The following is an 18,705-nucleotide window of genomic DNA, read 5'->3' as shown; positions in this document are numbered from 1 at the left end:
TAATTTTTTAAGTATTTTTATTAGCTTATGTGATAACCTCATGAATTTTTTTTAAGGTTTAGCTTTAGTATAAATATGTAGATTATCAATTAAATATGCGAGGTTAGTAATTTTTGTTATTATTTTTTTAGTGATTATGATTATTTATTTTTAAAATACATTTCCATATATAAACATAACATTATATCATTAATTAGAGTATGGAAGAGGCTTATGTATTTTAATAAGGTATTTGAGAATTTTAAATCAAATAAGTAAGAAATTTTATAAATTTTAATAGGAGTTATTAAACTTAGAATTTATTTTTAGTATCATAAATAGTTTTAGAATTTAATAATATTTTTATTCTTTCACAAGTTTGTCATCTCATTACATTTTATAAATTAAAATAAAAAGTTTTAGGATATTTAAATAACACAATTTGAATTACATTAAAAATTACAATTTTAATTTCAAATTTTTATAAAAAGTATTTCTTTAAACAAAAATAATGAAAAGAAATCGATTATGGCAATAAAATAATAATAAGCAATTTTTCATTTTTATCATCCAACAGCTGTACATTATCAAATACCTAAACTATTACTACTTGTGAATTTTTGTTTCGTGGTTATTACGGCACAATAACTTTTCCAAGTCTTCGGTTCGATTCGATTCTTCAAAGAGTACCTGCGGCCTAGGCCTCTGTTCATTCGACTTTTCTTTTTCGTTATTTATTTATCCTCCTCGCCCTCCCATTCCACCACCACCACCACCACCACCACCACCAACCCCACCCCACCTCCACCCCCACCCCCACCCCTACCCGGGTCACCTCCAATCAACATACTCTAATCCTTCCCAAATTCTCAAACATTCGAAATGGGGAAACCAAATTAGGAAGCATTCAAGCATATTATCATCGATTAGGACCCACCAGTGCCAGAAGAATCATGCTTATGCCCCAACCATCATCTATAGTGACGGGAAATTCAGTGAAAAATTAAATTAGGGCCGATTGGGTCTGGTATGAGCGTACCCTAAATAATCATATTAAGGTGCAGTGGTCTTGTTCATGTTCTTGTTTTGAATTTTGTAGTAATTCTGCTAATATTGACTAACTGGTGTGCTATTGACATCGGTGAGTTTTGAGTAGTGCTATTTTAGTATTCTATTAGCATTACCATGATTTCGAGATTTTATTTTATTTTATTTTATTTTTAGGTTGTGTTGATTCTTTGTTCATTTTTGTTCATACATGTACAATTTAAAATTTTGTTTTCATCTTCTGGTTCAGAATTTATTATATTTCTACAAATATGGACTAGGGTATGCTTTACCATTAATATTTTAGTGTTTTATTAGCAAGATATTGAATTCATGGGGGAAGCTTTTATGAGCATTACCGGTTCTTTGTTCATTTTATTATTTGTTTATATATGTATAATGGAATATTAAAGAGAATAAGTATAGTTATTAAAATTATCTTCCCCTGTCTATCTACTTTTGCCTCTGTATTTGGTGATTTAATTGTGAACCAGTTATTCATTTTGGTTATATCATGCATTGGTCACCTCTAGGGACGACGGGTTAAAAGTTAACACTTTGGGAGGCCAAAAACTATATATGAATAAAAAATATTTTTAGAAGTAATTATTATTGTCCTTCGGATGAGACAGTTATGTGGATCACTAGGTTTTACTTGTGTATTACGGATGGAAATCGAAGTTTATCTAAACTATTGAGTTTTCTAAGTAGTTCCTATTTTTCAGGGCTTGGCAATCATCTTCAATGGCATTGTGTCTTTAGCCCTGGTGGGAGGCTAAAATTGTTAGTTTTCTTTATATTTGAGCGTTTGGATTTGAACTTTTTATAGGGATTGATTTATTACGTAGAAATGGATGCCAAGATCGCAAAGGTATTGGATAGTAGTAGTCGTAGAATTATGCTCGATCTGAAGAGAAAACGAGCATCCCGTTATGCGGCATATTTTGCTGAAGCTTCCCGCACTATGTCACCTGAGTGGCCAGCAGTAAATTTTTCAACCCATAAGTCTGGGAAACGGAGGAGACTAGGTGGAAGCCGAAGCAATCTTGTGGGCTGTGGGTATTGTTTTAGAAGATCTTTGCTCCGGTGTTATTCAAATTTTATGAAGACTGGGGTGCCACAACGTCTAATGTTTTATCAGAATGGTGAATGGACTGATTTTTCTCAGGATCTAGTTGCTTTGGTTAGGAAGGATCTTCAAGAGAAAAAACCAGCTATAGAGGTTGAGTTAGAGGGTCATCTCTATGTGTTAGATCTCTTGCATATGTTTCGAGTTGACATGAAGACAGGTTTTCAGCAACCGATTGCTTGGATTGATGAAGAAGGTGGCTGCTTCTTTCCGGAAATTTATATTGATAATGAGGAGCCACATGAGTGCTGCCATCATAACTGTGTGAATGACCAAGGGCCTATGTTTAGAGAGTCTAATGGGCCTCATGAGATAAAACTGAAGCTGGAAATTGACATAAATGGAGTGGATCATCATCAATCTAAGTTAGAGTGTAGTGGAGTTTTGAATGCTTTTGTCAAGCATATTGAAATTGCTCAAAATTCTACGAGTGTGAATGTTGTAGAAGTTGAGGATAGTTGCAACAGGAAGCCTGATGCAAAAATTAAGGAAGGTTTTGAGGAAAATCAGCATATTAAAGAACATGTATTCACTGGAATTGAATCTGTTAATGAAAAATTGGATTCTGATACTGTCCGGAATATGTTTCTTACAGGCATGAAGCCTTTTAGTGGTGCTGCCGTACTTGATATTTTTCGCTGCTCTAGTAATACAATGCAAGCCCGATTGGAGATTTTCCAGAAGCAGATTGAACTAACAAAAAGGTGTCGTGGTGATGCAAATGTTCGATATGCTTGGCTTGCTTCGTCTAAAGGATTACTATCTACAATTATGTTGTATGGACTTGGACATTGTGGACCATCCACAACTAAGTCTAAATATGGCATTGGTGTTCATCTCTTCGCAGCAAACTGCTGTCAAGCCAGGTTGGAATTTTGTGCATTTTGTCCTTTTATTTGTTGTTAAAATTATGTCTGGTGCATTGATTGTATGTTTGTTGTGGCATCTAATTGTTTTTCGGCAAATGGTTATCTAGGTGAATGTAGTAAAATTCACCTATGCTGATTGTCTTACATATTGATTATGGTCTTGGTAAGTATAACAAGAGGCAAGCTAAGCTGCGCAATTATGATGACGCTTGTAAAGACTATCGTTATCTTACCTTTGTGTTGCCAATAAAAGTATTTTCTTATTGAACTTGAGTGGCTATTTTCATGATTATGATGCCTTTTATTGTATTTATTTTTGCAAATAAGTCAATTGCATATTAATATGGAAATTTTCCTTATTTATGTTCTTATCTGAGTTGAAAAGTTCAGTTGTTAACGGTATAAGTCTTTTGGTTTAAGATGGGTCACTGGGATGAGTGATATTTAAAATGTTTTTTTGCAACTTATTATGATGGCATGTGCCAAGGAAATTTTTCTGCTGCCCACCTCTGCCACTTCTCTTGAGAAGTGCATGGGATTGCACTCTAATGTTCTTACTCATACTAGGATCATGTCTTCCTTTTCTATTTTTCTTTCATTTTATATTTATTATTATTATTATTATTATTATTATTATTATTATTATTATTATTATTATGTTCTTTTAATACTGTTCTATAATGATCTATTTACAGTGCAAAATTTTGTGATGTTGACGAAAATGGAGTACAACATATGTTATTTTGTCGTGTGATAATGGGAAAAATGGAGCTTGTTCAGCCTGGGAGTCAACAGTGTCACCCCAGTAGTGAGAATTTTGATAGTGGTGTCGATGATCTTCAAAATCCAAGACAGTATATAGTGTGGAATATGAATATGAATTCCCATATTTACCCAGAATTTGTTGTTAGTTTCATGGTCTCTTCCAATGTTGAAGGTGATATGCTAATCCTCTTGAGGTTTCAGTTTCTGGATGAACAATATGCCTTCATTATATGCATACTCATGCACACTCACTGAAATGCACAAATACATCCATATATGATTCTGTCACATATAGGAGAACTAGGTTTAAGAAGAAGGCTAGAAGTGAAGAAATGCAGAAATAATTGAGTAATAGTTGATAGAATAACTGAGTATTGTAGCTGAGATTTAGTTAGAGAAGTCAAAAAGCAGGTAAAGTGGCAGGAACAGTTATTCCTGTCAAAGTAAACAGTGCATTTGGAAAGGATTGATCTAGAAATATCAAGATTCTAATAATTTTCCATCTCTAATTCTCTCTATTCTCTCTCGTCTTTCTTTTGTTTCTCTCCATCTTCTGTTTCTCTCTATTTCGTCTAAACTGATCTGTTATGGTTCATGACCCTAACAAATTCTTCTACTAATGAATGAGAACTTGATTACCTTATATTGGATAGACGTTCTTGATGATTTGTCATCTTCTGGATGGAACCAATAGCTTCTGTTGGTCTCAGAATCAAGCTTGAATCTCTATTGTCCAATCTCGTTGGGTGCTGATAATTGAATCCATGATGCATAGTTATCTACTTTTGGTTTGACTTTGTAACATTCAAGAGCTCAATAACCTCTCCAACTATTGATCCAGTCGCTTAGTTGGTGCTGTCTTCTCTGAAGATTCTGTATACATAAATATCTTTTTATAAACTTGCTTTTGACTTAACAGCTAGATACTTTTCCCTCAGCAGGGAACTTTGCAGGAAATGAGATGAAAAATGCTGTTTCCCGCATCACATTTTCACAAGGTGCTCAGTGGATTTTGCCAATCGAGTCTTCTACTGTTGGTCTAAACCTGCCTTTAGAATCTCCTAAAGTTGATTTGAATCTACAAATGGAATCTCCTGCGACTGGTCTGGTGAGGATACCTATTATATTTGGGATTTTTCTTTTGTTTGTATACCATTCACTGGCCCTAAGATTTTATATTTCTATTTTGACTTTGTTTCCTCTTTTATTACTGACTAGTATTTTTTTTTACATGTATTGCACGCTGTCTATATTCATTATATGTACTCATGATTTAATTTTCTTTATATGCAATTTTAGAAAAATTTCCATGCTAATTAAGTAATAAACCTTAAACCTAATGGAAATTCTCAATTAGAGCAAGTATAACTATACAACAAAATCAAGAAAACTAAAATAAAGGTATAAATCAAAACTATGAAAACACTTAAGAGACACTCTCATTATATTATAGTTGTATGTATTTAAGTAAACAATTATCAAATAACTTTTTTTCCTTTTTTTCCCAAAGGAACTCTATCCAAGTAAAAGTAGATTTACATTCACAGGAGGATGGTGAAGAACATTATTTGTACTCATTGTATGTACTCATGATTTAATTTTTTGTATATGCAATTTTCTGTTAATTTTTGGCATATCATGTCAAATTATCACTTAATTAACAAATAAAATTAAATATGAAAATTTCTAACTTATAGTATTTTAAAATATTAAATTTTATAATCGAAAAATATTATTTTAAAGTATAAATTATAATTGACAAATAATAGGTGATAGTTGTTTATGATTTCTAACATGATACATTTGGTTATATTTCTGTGACAATTACAATAAACTTCTAAACACAGAATTACAACGATTAAAGATGTAAAATTAAATAAAGCTACCATAATGAAATTAATAGAATTTTTTTAGGATAATCCATATAAATAAATAAAATATTTATATCTTATAAAAAAATACCAACCAAAGGAGTTACTCATTCGCAGTTTGCTTCTTCCAAATCCCAAAGCTTTATAACCCTGATGGAAGCTCCAGTAAGAACCTTCTGCTGTGTCAAAAGGTACAGATTCAACTGATCTTGGATGACCACACAAGGTCTGCGTTTGAAAACCAATTAATAAACTAATTGTTTACATTGTAGTAATTCCACAAAAGGTCTACCCCATGCTGCAACAAGTTTCCAACTAAATTACAGAATGACGTTAGATGTTCAATCTAATGGCTAGTTTCAGAATGAAGAAAAAGAAATAGGAAATCTAATTAAGTGATTGAAACCCTTTAAAATCAAATGATAACAAAGAGCCAGGTCATTCTTGACAGAATCATCTGGTCACTAAATCTTCAACAATATTTGTTGCCTTTGCTTTTTAATGAGACAAATTTCTACAATATAGTGCACGTACAATAACCACATGAGAGAAGCTAAAAAGGCATCTAAATTAGCATCACATTTAAGAAGGTTCAAGGGGGAAATAAACAAAAAAGATAAACTTATGAATGACTATTAAAGAAGTTGGTTTTTGCTTTTCCAATTGCTCAAAGATTGACTTTGTGATATGGTCTTGAGATCGAGTACACGGGTGATTCATAGGGAAATCTTATAGGAAATTATTGGATTGCGGATTGTTAGTTTTATGGCCTTTCCCTTTGCTACCTATTGTGAATGTGAAACGAAGGCTTGTTAGAGAGAACCTTCTGATCTCCAAGTGTATAGGAACTCAGCCTTGAATAAAACTAGACTTATAATTTTATTTCTGAATAAAGTGCTCAAATAATCTTTGATTCCTAAATGGACTATAAACAGGAATATACTCATTTATTAATTTGTAGTATATCCCTAACAAGTTTTATTTCCTGCACAACTAATACTATTATAATTATGAAACCTAAATACTACTTGAATTAGGAAAACTAAACAAGGAAAAGACCAAAAATTGAATAAATGAAGGAAAGATATCAATTTCATGCAATCAGTTTTGTGCCTTCTTTTTACCATGCGAGAACCTCTTACAGACTTGCTGGAAATCTCTGGTTCGCCGTTTATTCATAACATTTCTCTCCTTTTTAGAAATGTGCTTGTCCTCAAACATAGAGGTAGGAAAATGCTGCTACAAAGTGGCCTCACAAAGCTTTTATTTTGACTCTTGATTCCCCTTTAGCACTTGAATCTTCAATTCCTTCCAACCAAAATGATTTTTACGGCAATTGTTGTTTGTATGTGGCTTGTCACAATTAAAACATAATCCCTTGGGCCTTTGTTCCCCCATCTCAGCGCTAGATAAGTACTTGATAAATGGTGGGTTGGTGTTGTATGAAGTTGAAGCTGCTAACGTTGGATTTTGTAGCCTTTGTGCAACAATTTGTCATTCAAACAATTTTGCCAAATTCATGGCAGTCGTTAGGTAGTGGAATGGTGTATGGTTACTTCAACTTGCAAAGTCTCATTCAACTTGCTAATGAAAATCTCCATCTCTTGCTTCAGAGTGAGCCTCCCACCTTTAGGCAATAATTGTTCAAACTGACATTGGTATTCCTTCACTGACCTTGTTTGGCTTAATTTGAACAAAGCTCCAAGCTGACCTCCACTAATCCGAGGCCCAAAACATTGATGACAACATTCTTTAAATTCAACCCATGCTAAATTGGGCTTATCTTGTTCCAATTTCAAGAACTAGATTTGACCATCTCCTTCAAGATGGAAGGAGGCTCTGCTGACCATATCATCCTTTGTAGTTTATGGCATCAGAAAAACAAATGCTCGCGCTTGCTAAGCCACTCAATGTAGAACACTTTGCCATTGTAGCAAGGAAAATCCAATTGTGAATACCTTGGAACAAACACCCCACTCTCATGCCAGCCTCTATGGTCTGAAGTATTGATGATTGGTCTTATTTTTCCTTCATTCCATTGAACTTTTAGAACACTTTCGTCCTCGTCCACAGGTGGCTTGTTCAAACAGCTCTCTTGAAATTCCTTTGCAAAGCGATCTATTTGCAATGATAAATCTTGCTGTTGAGTGAGGATGATTTCGCAATCATCATGATGCCGCTTCAAGAAGTCCTCAAATTGTTGCAAGAAGGTTTTGCCCATTTTGAGCTTTGATACCAAATTGTTACGGTCTCGCGTATGAGATCGAGTACATGGGCGATTCATAGGAAATCTAATAGGAAATTGTTGGATTGTGGCTTGTTAGTTTTATGGCCTTTCCCTTTGTTACTTATTATGAATTTGAAATGAGGGCTTGTTAGAGAGAACCTTCCGATCTCTGAGTGTTTTAAGGAACTCAACCTTGAGTAAAACTGTACTTCAATAATTTTATTTATGAATAAAGTGCTTAAATACACTTTGATTTCTAACTGTACTTAAAACAGGAATATATTTGCTTATTAATTAGGAGTATATGCCCTAATAAGTTTTATTTCTTGCGCAACTAATACTACTATAATTAGGAAACCTAAATACCACTTGAATTGGGAAAACTAAAATAAGGAAAAGACAAAAGTCTGAATAAACTAAACTAAGGAAAGAAATCAATTTTATGCGATCAATTATGTGCCTTCTTTTTCCCATGTGAGAACCTCTTATAGACTTGCTGAAAATCTCTGGTTTGCTGTTTATTCATATCTCACCGTAAGTGACATTGTAGTGCACACGCGTGTGTTAAGAGAGAAGATATTTAAAAATTGAAATTCCTAAACTTAATAAATATTAAGAATTAATGAGATAAGTTTAAATAGGAATGAATAAGATAATACTTGTAAGACAATAGTAATTTGATCTCTTGTATCATATAGGATTTGGAGTCATGTACTTTAAGGGAAAGACTTAAATACACCCGGGTGTATATACTCAACTAGTTTACATTTTACAAATATTACATTATATAAAATTATAGTGGGTCTTATCTAAAATTATAGTAGAGCCTATCAAAAATTATGATTTATTAATTTCTATTAATTGAGTGTATATACACCCGAATATGAATTAAATAATAAAATTAAAAATAAGATTACTATGTATTAATTTTTGGCAAAACTTCAAAGTCAAAATTTGCTGCATGCTTTACTGTTAATATAAAATAATAACTATCTGTTATTATTTGTTAATGCATTAAAGCCTGCCTAGCTTCTGTAGCTACTTTTGGCAACAACATCCCGAGCTTGCTTTTATGAAGCACCTCTTCTGGGGAGCTTTTGAATCATGTTAAAAAAATGCATGCCAAAAGCTGGCTAAGGCATCCAAAGGAAATGCTTTTGCCAAAGCTGCTGTTGGGGTAGAGTAAGCAGGCCCTTGATACTTTAGCTATTGTAATGAATGGTGGATGGCTGCTTAGTTGGCCCAGTCAAAATAACTGAATATGGTTTGTGCAAAGGTAAAATATCATTATGCATCAAGTAGCAAGCAAACCATTGTCCATCTGAATGTTGTTATGACCATAGTTGCCTGATTCTCTTAACTCGCATTCCAAAATGCGAGACTTTCGCATCTCAAATCTCTTGGGAATGCATTCTGGTTCTTTAAATCAAGCAATCCTATTTCACTATGCTCAACACAAAATCAAAGTGAAGAAGAAGATCCTATTCATTTTTTCTTATTTTTCTTCTCTTTCTTCTCTCATTTTCTCTCTACATTACTGTTTTAATATTCGTTGGCTTAGGTGATAGTAAATATGAGTTGCTTGTTTCACATGCTATAAAGTCTAATAAAGCCCATTAAGTAATTATAACGTGTTATACACACCATTGAACCCTAAATTATAAAGCCCATTGAATGTCAATTAAAAACTCATTCTATTTAAAATACTATTATTTTTAAAATATAATTGATAAAAAAATTTAATAGTATATTATAAAAAAATTAGATTTTTGAATTTTTTTTTACTAATATTAATATTGTAAAATATATACATCATAAAAAATTTAAAAATTATGAAAAAAAATTTATTGGTTTTTTTTACAATAGAGATTATATATTTAATTGTAATTTATGTATCACGAATTGAATTGATATAATTCACGTATTGCGTACTGAATTAACGTACTGATTAAGTCTACTCCCCATGTACCCTATATTTAGCTAAGTGGCATCGCATACTCGTATCTGTACCACGATCCAAGACGTTCTGCGTTCCAGGTAACTATGGTTATGACTTGTTAAACTAGTGGATGGTCATCCATTTGACTTTTGTTATGACTTGTTAGACTACATGTTTTTTGTCATTGATGACTTCTGTTCGGGTTCTTATCATGTTGTATCGTTGCTTTGCCAGTTCTACACATTTGATTGATAACATTTTGTTATGTCTTAGGGAAGTGAAGGCCAACCAAAATCTGGGGGATCTCTTGGAAAAGCTTCAAGTCTTGGTTCAAGCAGCACAAGAACTCCTAGATCCCCTTGGATGCCTTTCCCCATGTTGTTTTCTGCAATCGCAAATAAAGTTCCTCGCAAGGAAATGGAATGTATAAATACTCATTATGAACTATTCCAGGTATTTTGAATAGCATCTTGTCTTGCTATCTTCAGTATGATTTAAATATTTTCTGATCTTGTGTAATTCTTTTTTATTTTAAAAAATAAATTATTGTTTTTAATATAATAAATATTAGGCAAAGAAGATAAGCAGGGGAGATTTCATCAAAAGGTTGAGATTGATTGTTGGAGATGCTTTACTGAAGTCGACGATCACAAGTCTTCAATGCAAGGTATGATTTGAACTGAATGATAGTTGACCATCAGTAATTTGGATTCTCTGCTAGTTAGTTTCGTGATGAATAATAATGCGAGGATTTTGCATATTACTCTGTCCATGCGGCACTTGGGTTGTATGGAATGAAATCTGAATGCTGAGTTATCAATGTAAATGGATTTGAAAGGTGGCAACTTTCAAGTTCATCTCTTGCACTTGAATGGTAGAATTTCTTTTTAGCTTATGTAGATCTGATTTATCTGAATATCTGTTATGATTGTTGCCCTTTTTAATGTCAGTCAGCCTACTCATAGTTGCCTATTTTATAGTACTTTCTCAATTAATGTGGCTAAATAAGTTACCATTTAAAATAATAAGTGAACATTTTGAAGAGATGCAAATTCAGAACAAGATTTGCCATTGCAATCTGCCTTCAATTAATATAGGAATAACGGTCAAAATTAATCTTTGAATATTATGTTAATGCTCAATTAGCCATAAAATAAGCTTTTTGGGCCAAATTAGCCACAATTTTTATTTTTACAGACAAATTAGCTCGATATGGCAGGAGGAATAAGATATTATTATTATATTTTTTTAACACAATTTAAAATTTGGAGTTTCTGATACTGCTTTTATTTGTGGGTCCAATTGGATTTGTTGATTGTAGAGGGAATGGATGAGAAAATACTTGCAACTGTGAATTTTTTCTTTTTTTTTAAAGTTTGGTTTTTGAAACTTGTCTGTTTGAGTAAGGTTTTACATTTCTCAAAGATCAAGATGATACAGAGATGGAGATGGAGAGGGAAGCGAAGGAATATTATGTTGATGGTAAACAGCGATGGATACATTATACATTGTGGTTGTTTTTTATTATAAGTTCAAAGGGATTTTCATATTTCTGAAAGTTTTATTCCTTTTTACTGCATTTTTCCGAATCTTTCTTTCTTAATTTTGAAATTTTAAAATGCTTTATTAATTAAAAGAATAAAAAAATTAACTGGCATTTTCATTGGACTAATTAGAATTGTTAATTTGGCCAGAATGCTAATTATGGGCGTAATGGGACATTTCCCTTGAAAGCTTTATTCCAATTAATATCTGTGTCATACCCCTTTATCTTTGTTTATTTATCATTTTTCCTCCTAATTGACTCTATTCTATGCTTCTCATTGCATGCATTTGCATACCCTTTGTCATGATTTATTTTTCTTAAAAAATATTGGGAAGCTAATTGTAATTGTGATCTTGTACCTTCCAATATGTTGTGTAATTCCTGGCATTTATTCTGAAGGATAGAGTTATTAACTGCTGATCTTTTGATCTCAGAACCAAGCTAATGGCTAAATAAAATGAGATGAGAATATCTCTGATCTTGGTTATTGGTATTGATCAATCATCTTGGTATTGTCACATCATATGTGAAGTACACATTGTACTGTTAAATGATATATTTAATTTCAGTTTTTGCTATCACCTCGATTGACGGAATGACATCTGTGGTTGCTAAGTTGAATATTTATGTTCACTATAATTTAATATTATAATCAACTGTTAAAAAAAATATGTAAAATGTTTAAGTTTCTTGGAACCAATTCATTGCTCCTTCATATTTCAATCTCTCATATTTGTGTTCAGATAAGTGTTAGAAAGGGGTAGACATGAATGTTGCTTTCCAAGTATCAGACACATCAAATCTTCAGTCGAGTATTCTGCAGATTGTATTTGGAGATTTTGTCTTCAAATATACTTTGAATTACATCTCCTTAAGGTTCCAAAATCTTACTAGAGAGAAAAATATGAAGGTAAAGAAAAAAATCACGTGAACCCACAAGAACAAAAGCAGGAGATATGATATAGGGTTTGTAAGGATCTATTCCTCATTCCCCCTCCTCCTCCTCCTCCAAAAAAAAAAAAACACTATTTGAACTGTTCATGGGTGTGGAGCCTCAACACACACCCCCCCAGCAACCCCACTCTCCCCTCCCCTTAGAAAAGGGCTTGGGCACCCTTCACATGACACGGCCCAGGGTGATTTAGGCCCTCTTCTAAGTGGGTGAGGCTTGGTCGCTTTGGATTCAAGAGCTCAGTCCAACGCATAGAAGGTTCTGGCCAAAATTCAATGAATAGACCTAATGGGCGGTAATGGTTGAATCACGTGTTCTGGTAATAATGTTTGCTGGTGTAGAAAGAGAATTCTTATGATTTCAATTAATTTGTACATGGGTATATATATACAATTGATTCTTATAATTGTGTTCTACTAATTAGGAAGAAATCCTAAATAAGAAATCCTAAATAGGAATACAGAATACAGAATATACAGAGAAATAATATAGTGATTGACTTTCCATAACATAGTAATTGACTTTCCATAACACTCCCCCTCAAGTTGGAGCATAGATGTTAATCATGCCCAACTTGTTACAAATGTAGTCAATCCTAGCTCCATTCAGAGCTTTTGTGAAAATATCTCCTAACTGCTCTCCAGTTTTGATGTGTCTTGTTGAGATGATCTGTTGTTGAATCTTTTCACGAATAAAGTGACAATCAATCTCAATATGTTTGGTCCGCTCATGAAACACCGGATTAGAAGCAATATGAAGAGCAGCTTGATTATCACACCACAATTTCGCAGGCAGGGAGGTCTTAAAACCTGTCTCATCTAGTAATTGAAGTATCCACATTACCTCACATACTGATTGTGCCATGGCTCTGTATTCGGATTCAGCACTAGATCGAGAAACTGCACTCTGCTTCTTGCTTCTCCAAGACACCAAATTTCCTCCAATAAAAACGCAATATCCAGTAGTTGACCTCCTGTCAACCTTAGATCCAGCCCAGTCGGCATCTGAAAAACATTCAACATTCAAATGCCCATGATTACCATAGAGCAAACCTCTTCCTGGAGCGCCCTTCAGATAACACAAGATTTGTTCCAAGGCTTCCCAATGAGCAACAGTTGAGGAAGACATAAACTGACTTATCACACTAACGGCATAAGCAATGTCAGGACGAGTGACTGTAAGGTAGTTCAATTTTCCTATCAATCTCCTGTATCTCTCTGGATCTTCAAAAAACTCACTATCCCCTGCTAACAGTTGTAAAGTTGGAGTCATTGGTGCGCTACAAGGCTTAGCACCTAATTTTCCTGTCTCTGTCAATATATCGAGGACATTTTCTTTGAGACAAGAAAATACCCTTCTTACTTCTCATAACTTCGATACCCAAGAAATACTTTAACAATCCCAAGTCTTTGGTCTGAAACTGAGTTTGGAGAAAGGTTTTAAGAGATGAAATACCTGCAGAGTCACTCTTAGTGATGACAATGTCATCCACATAAACTACCAAGAGAATTAGACCAGTCTCAGATTGCCTATAAAATACTGAGTGATCACACTTACTTTTTTGCATACCAAATTCCTGTACTGCTTCACTAACTATGCCCTAGGACTTTGTTTCAAGCCATAAAGAGACTTCCGAAGCCTACAAACTTTACCCAACTCCCCCTGAGCAACAAACTCAGGTGTTTGCTCTATATACACCTCCTCCTGAAGATCACCATGAAGGAAAGCATTCTTAATATTCAATTGATGCAGGGGCCAATCATATGTAGCTGCTAAAGAGATAAACAAGCGAATAGAAGTAAGTTTAGCTACAGGAGAAAAAGTATCAGAGTAATCAACCCCATATGTCTGAGCATATTCTTTTGCTACAATGCGTGCTTTTAACCTAGCCATAGAACCATCAGGATTTACCTTTACTGTAAATACCCATTTGCAACCAATAGCTTTCTTACCAGTGGGCAAAGGCAATAGTTCCCATGTACCATTAGCATCTAAAGCCTCAATTTCCTCTTTCATAGCATCACACCAGCCAGGATGAGACAGTGCCTCACCAACAGTATTAGGGATAGGAACAGAGTCTAAAGAAGTAACAAAACACCGAGAACAAGAAGACAATTGATTATAAGAAATAAAAGAAGAGATAGGGTAAGTACATGAACGTTTACCTTTACGAAGAGCAATGGGTAAGTCTAGATCAGAATCATGATTAGTATGAGGTACAGGATCTCCCAACGAAGTAGCTGGTGGAGGATCTGAGTCAGGAATCTCCAATCTCCTGGAATAAACATGAACAACGTGAGGTCGAGTAGGTCTAGAGACAGAAGGAACAGGCTGTGGGAGAGGACTAGACATTGGTTGGACAGTATATATTAAGAGATCATCCTCCTCCCCCTGACTCTCATACATAGATGATGGAGGAAAAAATGGAGTGGACTCAAAAAATATGATATCTGCAGAAACAAGAAAACGATTAAGAGTAGGAGAGAAACAATGGTACCCTTTTTTGGAGCCGGGAGTACCCAAGGAAGACATATGAGAGATTTTGGATCCAATTTAGTAACCTGTGAACGAACATCACGCACAAAACAGGTACAACAAAAAATACGGGGTTCAATAGGGAACAAAGATTTTGTAGGAAACAAAGCAGTATAAGGAATATCCCCATTAAGGACAGAAGACGGCATACGATTGATAAAAAAACATGCCGTAGAAACTGCATCCGCCCAAAAGTGTTTAGGTACTTTCATATGAAAAAGAAGAGCACGAGTTACCTCAAGAAGAGCACGATTTTTCCTTTCGGCTACGCCATTTTGGGATGGGGTATTCACATAGGAAGACTGATGAAGAATGCCATTTTGTGTCATATAAGGCTGAAATTGTGCTGAAAAGTATTCTTTGGCATTGTCACTTCTTAATATGCGCACAGAAATATTAAATTGAGTTTTAATTTCATTACAAAAGGCACAAAAGATAGAAAACAATTCAGAACGATTCTTCATTAAATATAACCAGGTAACAAGAGAGTAATCATCAACAAAAGTAACAAAATAACGAAATCCAGTTTTAGATGTAACAGAACAAGGACCCCAAATATCAGAATGAACTAACTCAAAAGGGGATGAGCCCGTTTATTGACTCTAGACACAAAAGGCAAACGATGATGTTTTGCAAACTGACACGACTCACATTCTAGTACTGATAAAGACTGAAATTGAGGACACAGCTTCTTCATGGTAGACAAAGAAGGATGACCCAATCTACAATGAGCTTCAAGAGGTGTTAAGGTGCTGGAGCAAACAAGCGACCGCGGTACATGATTTTCCAGAATGTAGAGACCACCTGACTCGCGTCCTCTACCAATAATCTGCTCCGTCGTAAGATCCTGAAACAAACACTGGTCAGGAAAAAAGGAAACAAAACAATTTAAGGTATGAGTAAGTTTACTAACAGAAAGTAGATTAAAAAAGAATTTTGGTAGACACAAAACAGAAGACAAAGAAATTGACGAAGTCGGGTTCGCAGTTCCAGAACCCATGATACAAGAAGTAGAACCATCGGAAAGTAATGTGAGAGGAAGTGAGATTAGACCGAAAAGGATAGAAGACTAGAATTACTGTCATGTGATGCATCGCACTGAATCAATAATCCATTTGGATGAAGAAGACACAAGGCATGTAGTGGATTTACCTGACTCAGCGATCGCAGTGACAGGGGAACTAGTAGGCTTTAGAGATGCTTGATACTGGGAAAATTGTGCAAAATCTTCTGCAGATACCAAAATAGTTTTCTCAGAGGAAGATACTGTAGAATTCTCTGCTGCTATATTTGCTATCTGTGATCGCTGATTTTTCCTCTGAAGTTGCGGACAATTATATTTTGTATGGCCAGGCATGGCAATAATAACAAATGACTCCTCTTGAGTCCTGATTAGAACTAGCCTCTCCATTACGCTGATTATTTCTGTTGCCTGTAATTCCTCCTCTACTTCCTCTTCTATTACCCTGTTATCCATTTGGATTCTGACTAATAAAACACTCTTGGCAGTGTGAAGATTGAGTACTCTCTATCTGAAGGACCCGTGTGAACGTTTCATGTAAGAGGAAATCTCGAGTGGAGAGAATCGAGATTTAGCGATCTCATACTCAAGGAAGGCACGCAAGAAAACTCATAATGACCAGTTGCTCCCTTTGGGCCTGCTGAACTTTCACATCAGGACTAAAAGGCAACAATACATTAAGTTCCTCATATACCCATTTAAAATCCATAAAATAAGCCGTGAGAGACTTATCCTCTTTCTCAGCACGGTAGAATGCCTTACAAACATCATAAATACGGGAGATATTCCCTTTACCAGAGTACAGAAAATCTAAGTAATCCATCAATTCCTTAACAAATTCACAGTGATTCATTAAACTAATTACATCACTATGAATCGAGTTCCGAAGCTGTAAAAACAACCGAGCATCCTCCCTTAGCCAAGTTTGTCGTGTATCATCAATGGGTGGATCTTTAATAAGGTGATCATCCTTATCAATGCTATGCAAATAGACCCTAACAGTCTTACTCCACTCTAGGTAATTCGAACCATTAAGTTTGTGTTCCGTGATTTTAGTCATCACCGGAATTATATCAGAAATAACATTCTTATTGTCTGCCATTTGTTGAGACAAAGAAAACTAACCGAAACGCTAATCCAAAGTGTTTATAGTAGCAAAATAACCCAAAATCACAAATCAAGCAAATACCCAAATAGGATCTGAGAGCCAAACCTCAGAAGTTCTTTAATGGTATACTGGATGAGGCAACAGCACACAGTGGTGGAATGAGGGGGTTGAGGCGACGCCGGCGATGTTGATCGGGATCGAAACGGCCGGTCGGCAGCCAATGTCTCTCCTGAGCTGGATAGTGAGAACAAATAGTCACCCTAGATTGATGACCTGCTCTGATACCATGTAGAAAGAGATAATTCTTATGATTTCAATTAATCTGTACATGGGTATATATATACAATTGATTCCTATAATTGTGTTCTACTAATTAGGAAAAAATCCTAAATAAGAAATACTAAATAGGAATACAGAATCCTAAATAGGAATACAAGCTGGATACTGATTAGGCATGTTTCTGTCTCTTTCTCTCTCATGCAACCCAGGAAAAACATTTAGTAATTATTTTGGTTTAATTCTTATGAAAAATCAGTTTTTTTTGTCCTATTTATGATCTTGTTTAAGAATTTTATTTTAGGACTTTTCATATTTACAACATTTTTAGCTTCCTTTCCTATGATTTATGAGAAATGTTGCTTCTAAAAGTTGTAGTCTTGGGTTTATTTCTTTAACATTTTTTATAATCTCTCTCTCTCTCTCTCTCTCTCTCAGACACACTCTGCTTAACCTATTGTGTTAATTCTCTCTCTCCTGCCAACTTCAGAGATGTTTCTATGTTCTAGTGGAAAGGTCGGATGATTTGGTGGAGTTACTTTATAAGATTTGAATATCCATTGAATATAAAATTTAAATTATATGACGTGTAAAATAACTTTTAGACTAAATATTTTAAAGCGGCTGTAAAATTCTGAGCTTTATCTGGTGACATCTGTCAATCCTGAGCTTTTTCTTGTGGCTTTCGTAAAATTATCAACTTGACTGGTCGTTTCTTCCTTGACTGGACATTAAAGCGAGATTTTTAGTTTGGGTTCAAGGATAATAAATTTGGGGTGAGGCTATGCTTGTATTTTTGGTTTTGTAGAAGGTGGAGGTTAAGGGAATGTATGTGATGCTGCCCTCAATTTTGAAGAGAGAATTGCTTGTTTCAATGGCTCAAGCACATGCTATTGCTTGGGCGTGTTTTGATTATGATGTGTTGATGTGAACTTTGCTTTGTCTATGTGTAGGTACCATTGAAGTATATGGTTGGAAACACCTAAGTCAACTGTAGAAGATTGAAGTGGCCTTTGATTCAAAGTGGTCATGGTCCATTGATCTGTTGTGTTGGAATTTTAGGTCAAGCTTGCCTGTGTGCTTGAACGTGTCGACATGAAGTTGTGAATAATATGCAACACTGTTTAGGTTTAGTAATATTGTGACACAACTAGGTTTCTTCTATTATCTTTGTTACTTAAAGGGTTATTGTAACTTCTTGAACTGAAACATTATAACTTGTCTATTTATTTTAAAATTAGTCTTTGACTAAATAAAAAATTATATTATTTAAATAATTTTTTAAAAAATTAATATTTTTTATTTTAATAATTATAACAATTAATTACATATCTTTTTTATAATTTCAATTTTTAACTAAACTGTTAAAATATTTAAAAATTATTTTTAAGTAAAAAGTTAAAAGTAAATAGTCAAATTAAATACTTTCTTAATGGTTTGT

At 34.2% G+C, this 18,705-nt stretch overlaps 1 protein-coding gene across 2 annotated transcripts; it reads left to right on the top strand.

Moving 5' to 3' along the window:
• Positions 1-620: 620 nt before the first annotated feature.
• On the top strand, positions 621-18,473 carry LOC110631713 (inactive poly [ADP-ribose] polymerase RCD1). 2 transcript variants are annotated; one of them, XM_021779647.2, is made up of 7 exons: positions 621-1,037; positions 1,752-3,021; positions 3,720-3,961; positions 4,728-4,897; positions 10,100-10,279; positions 10,398-10,493; positions 18,218-18,473. In XM_021779647.2, exons 2-7 carry the CDS (start codon positions 1,877-1,879, stop codon positions 18,248-18,250), a joined length of 1,866 nt encoding a protein of 621 aa, XP_021635339.2. In that variant the 5' UTR covers positions 621-1,037; positions 1,752-1,876; the 3' UTR covers positions 18,251-18,473. The 2 variants fall into 2 exon arrangements, with proteins under 2 accessions (XP_021635339.2, XP_021635346.2); XM_021779654.2 differs by having other exon boundaries at positions 776-1,006.
• Positions 18,474-18,705: the final 232 nt, after the last annotated feature.

The sequence above is a fragment of the Hevea brasiliensis genome, chromosome 14, assembly GCF_030052815.1.
Source record: "Hevea brasiliensis isolate MT/VB/25A 57/8 chromosome 14, ASM3005281v1, whole genome shotgun sequence".
Classification (NCBI taxonomy): Eukaryota; Viridiplantae; Streptophyta; class Magnoliopsida; order Malpighiales; family Euphorbiaceae; genus Hevea; species Hevea brasiliensis.
The sequence above is the reverse complement of the archived record's forward strand: the minus strand, read 5'-3'. Positions and strand labels throughout refer to the sequence as shown.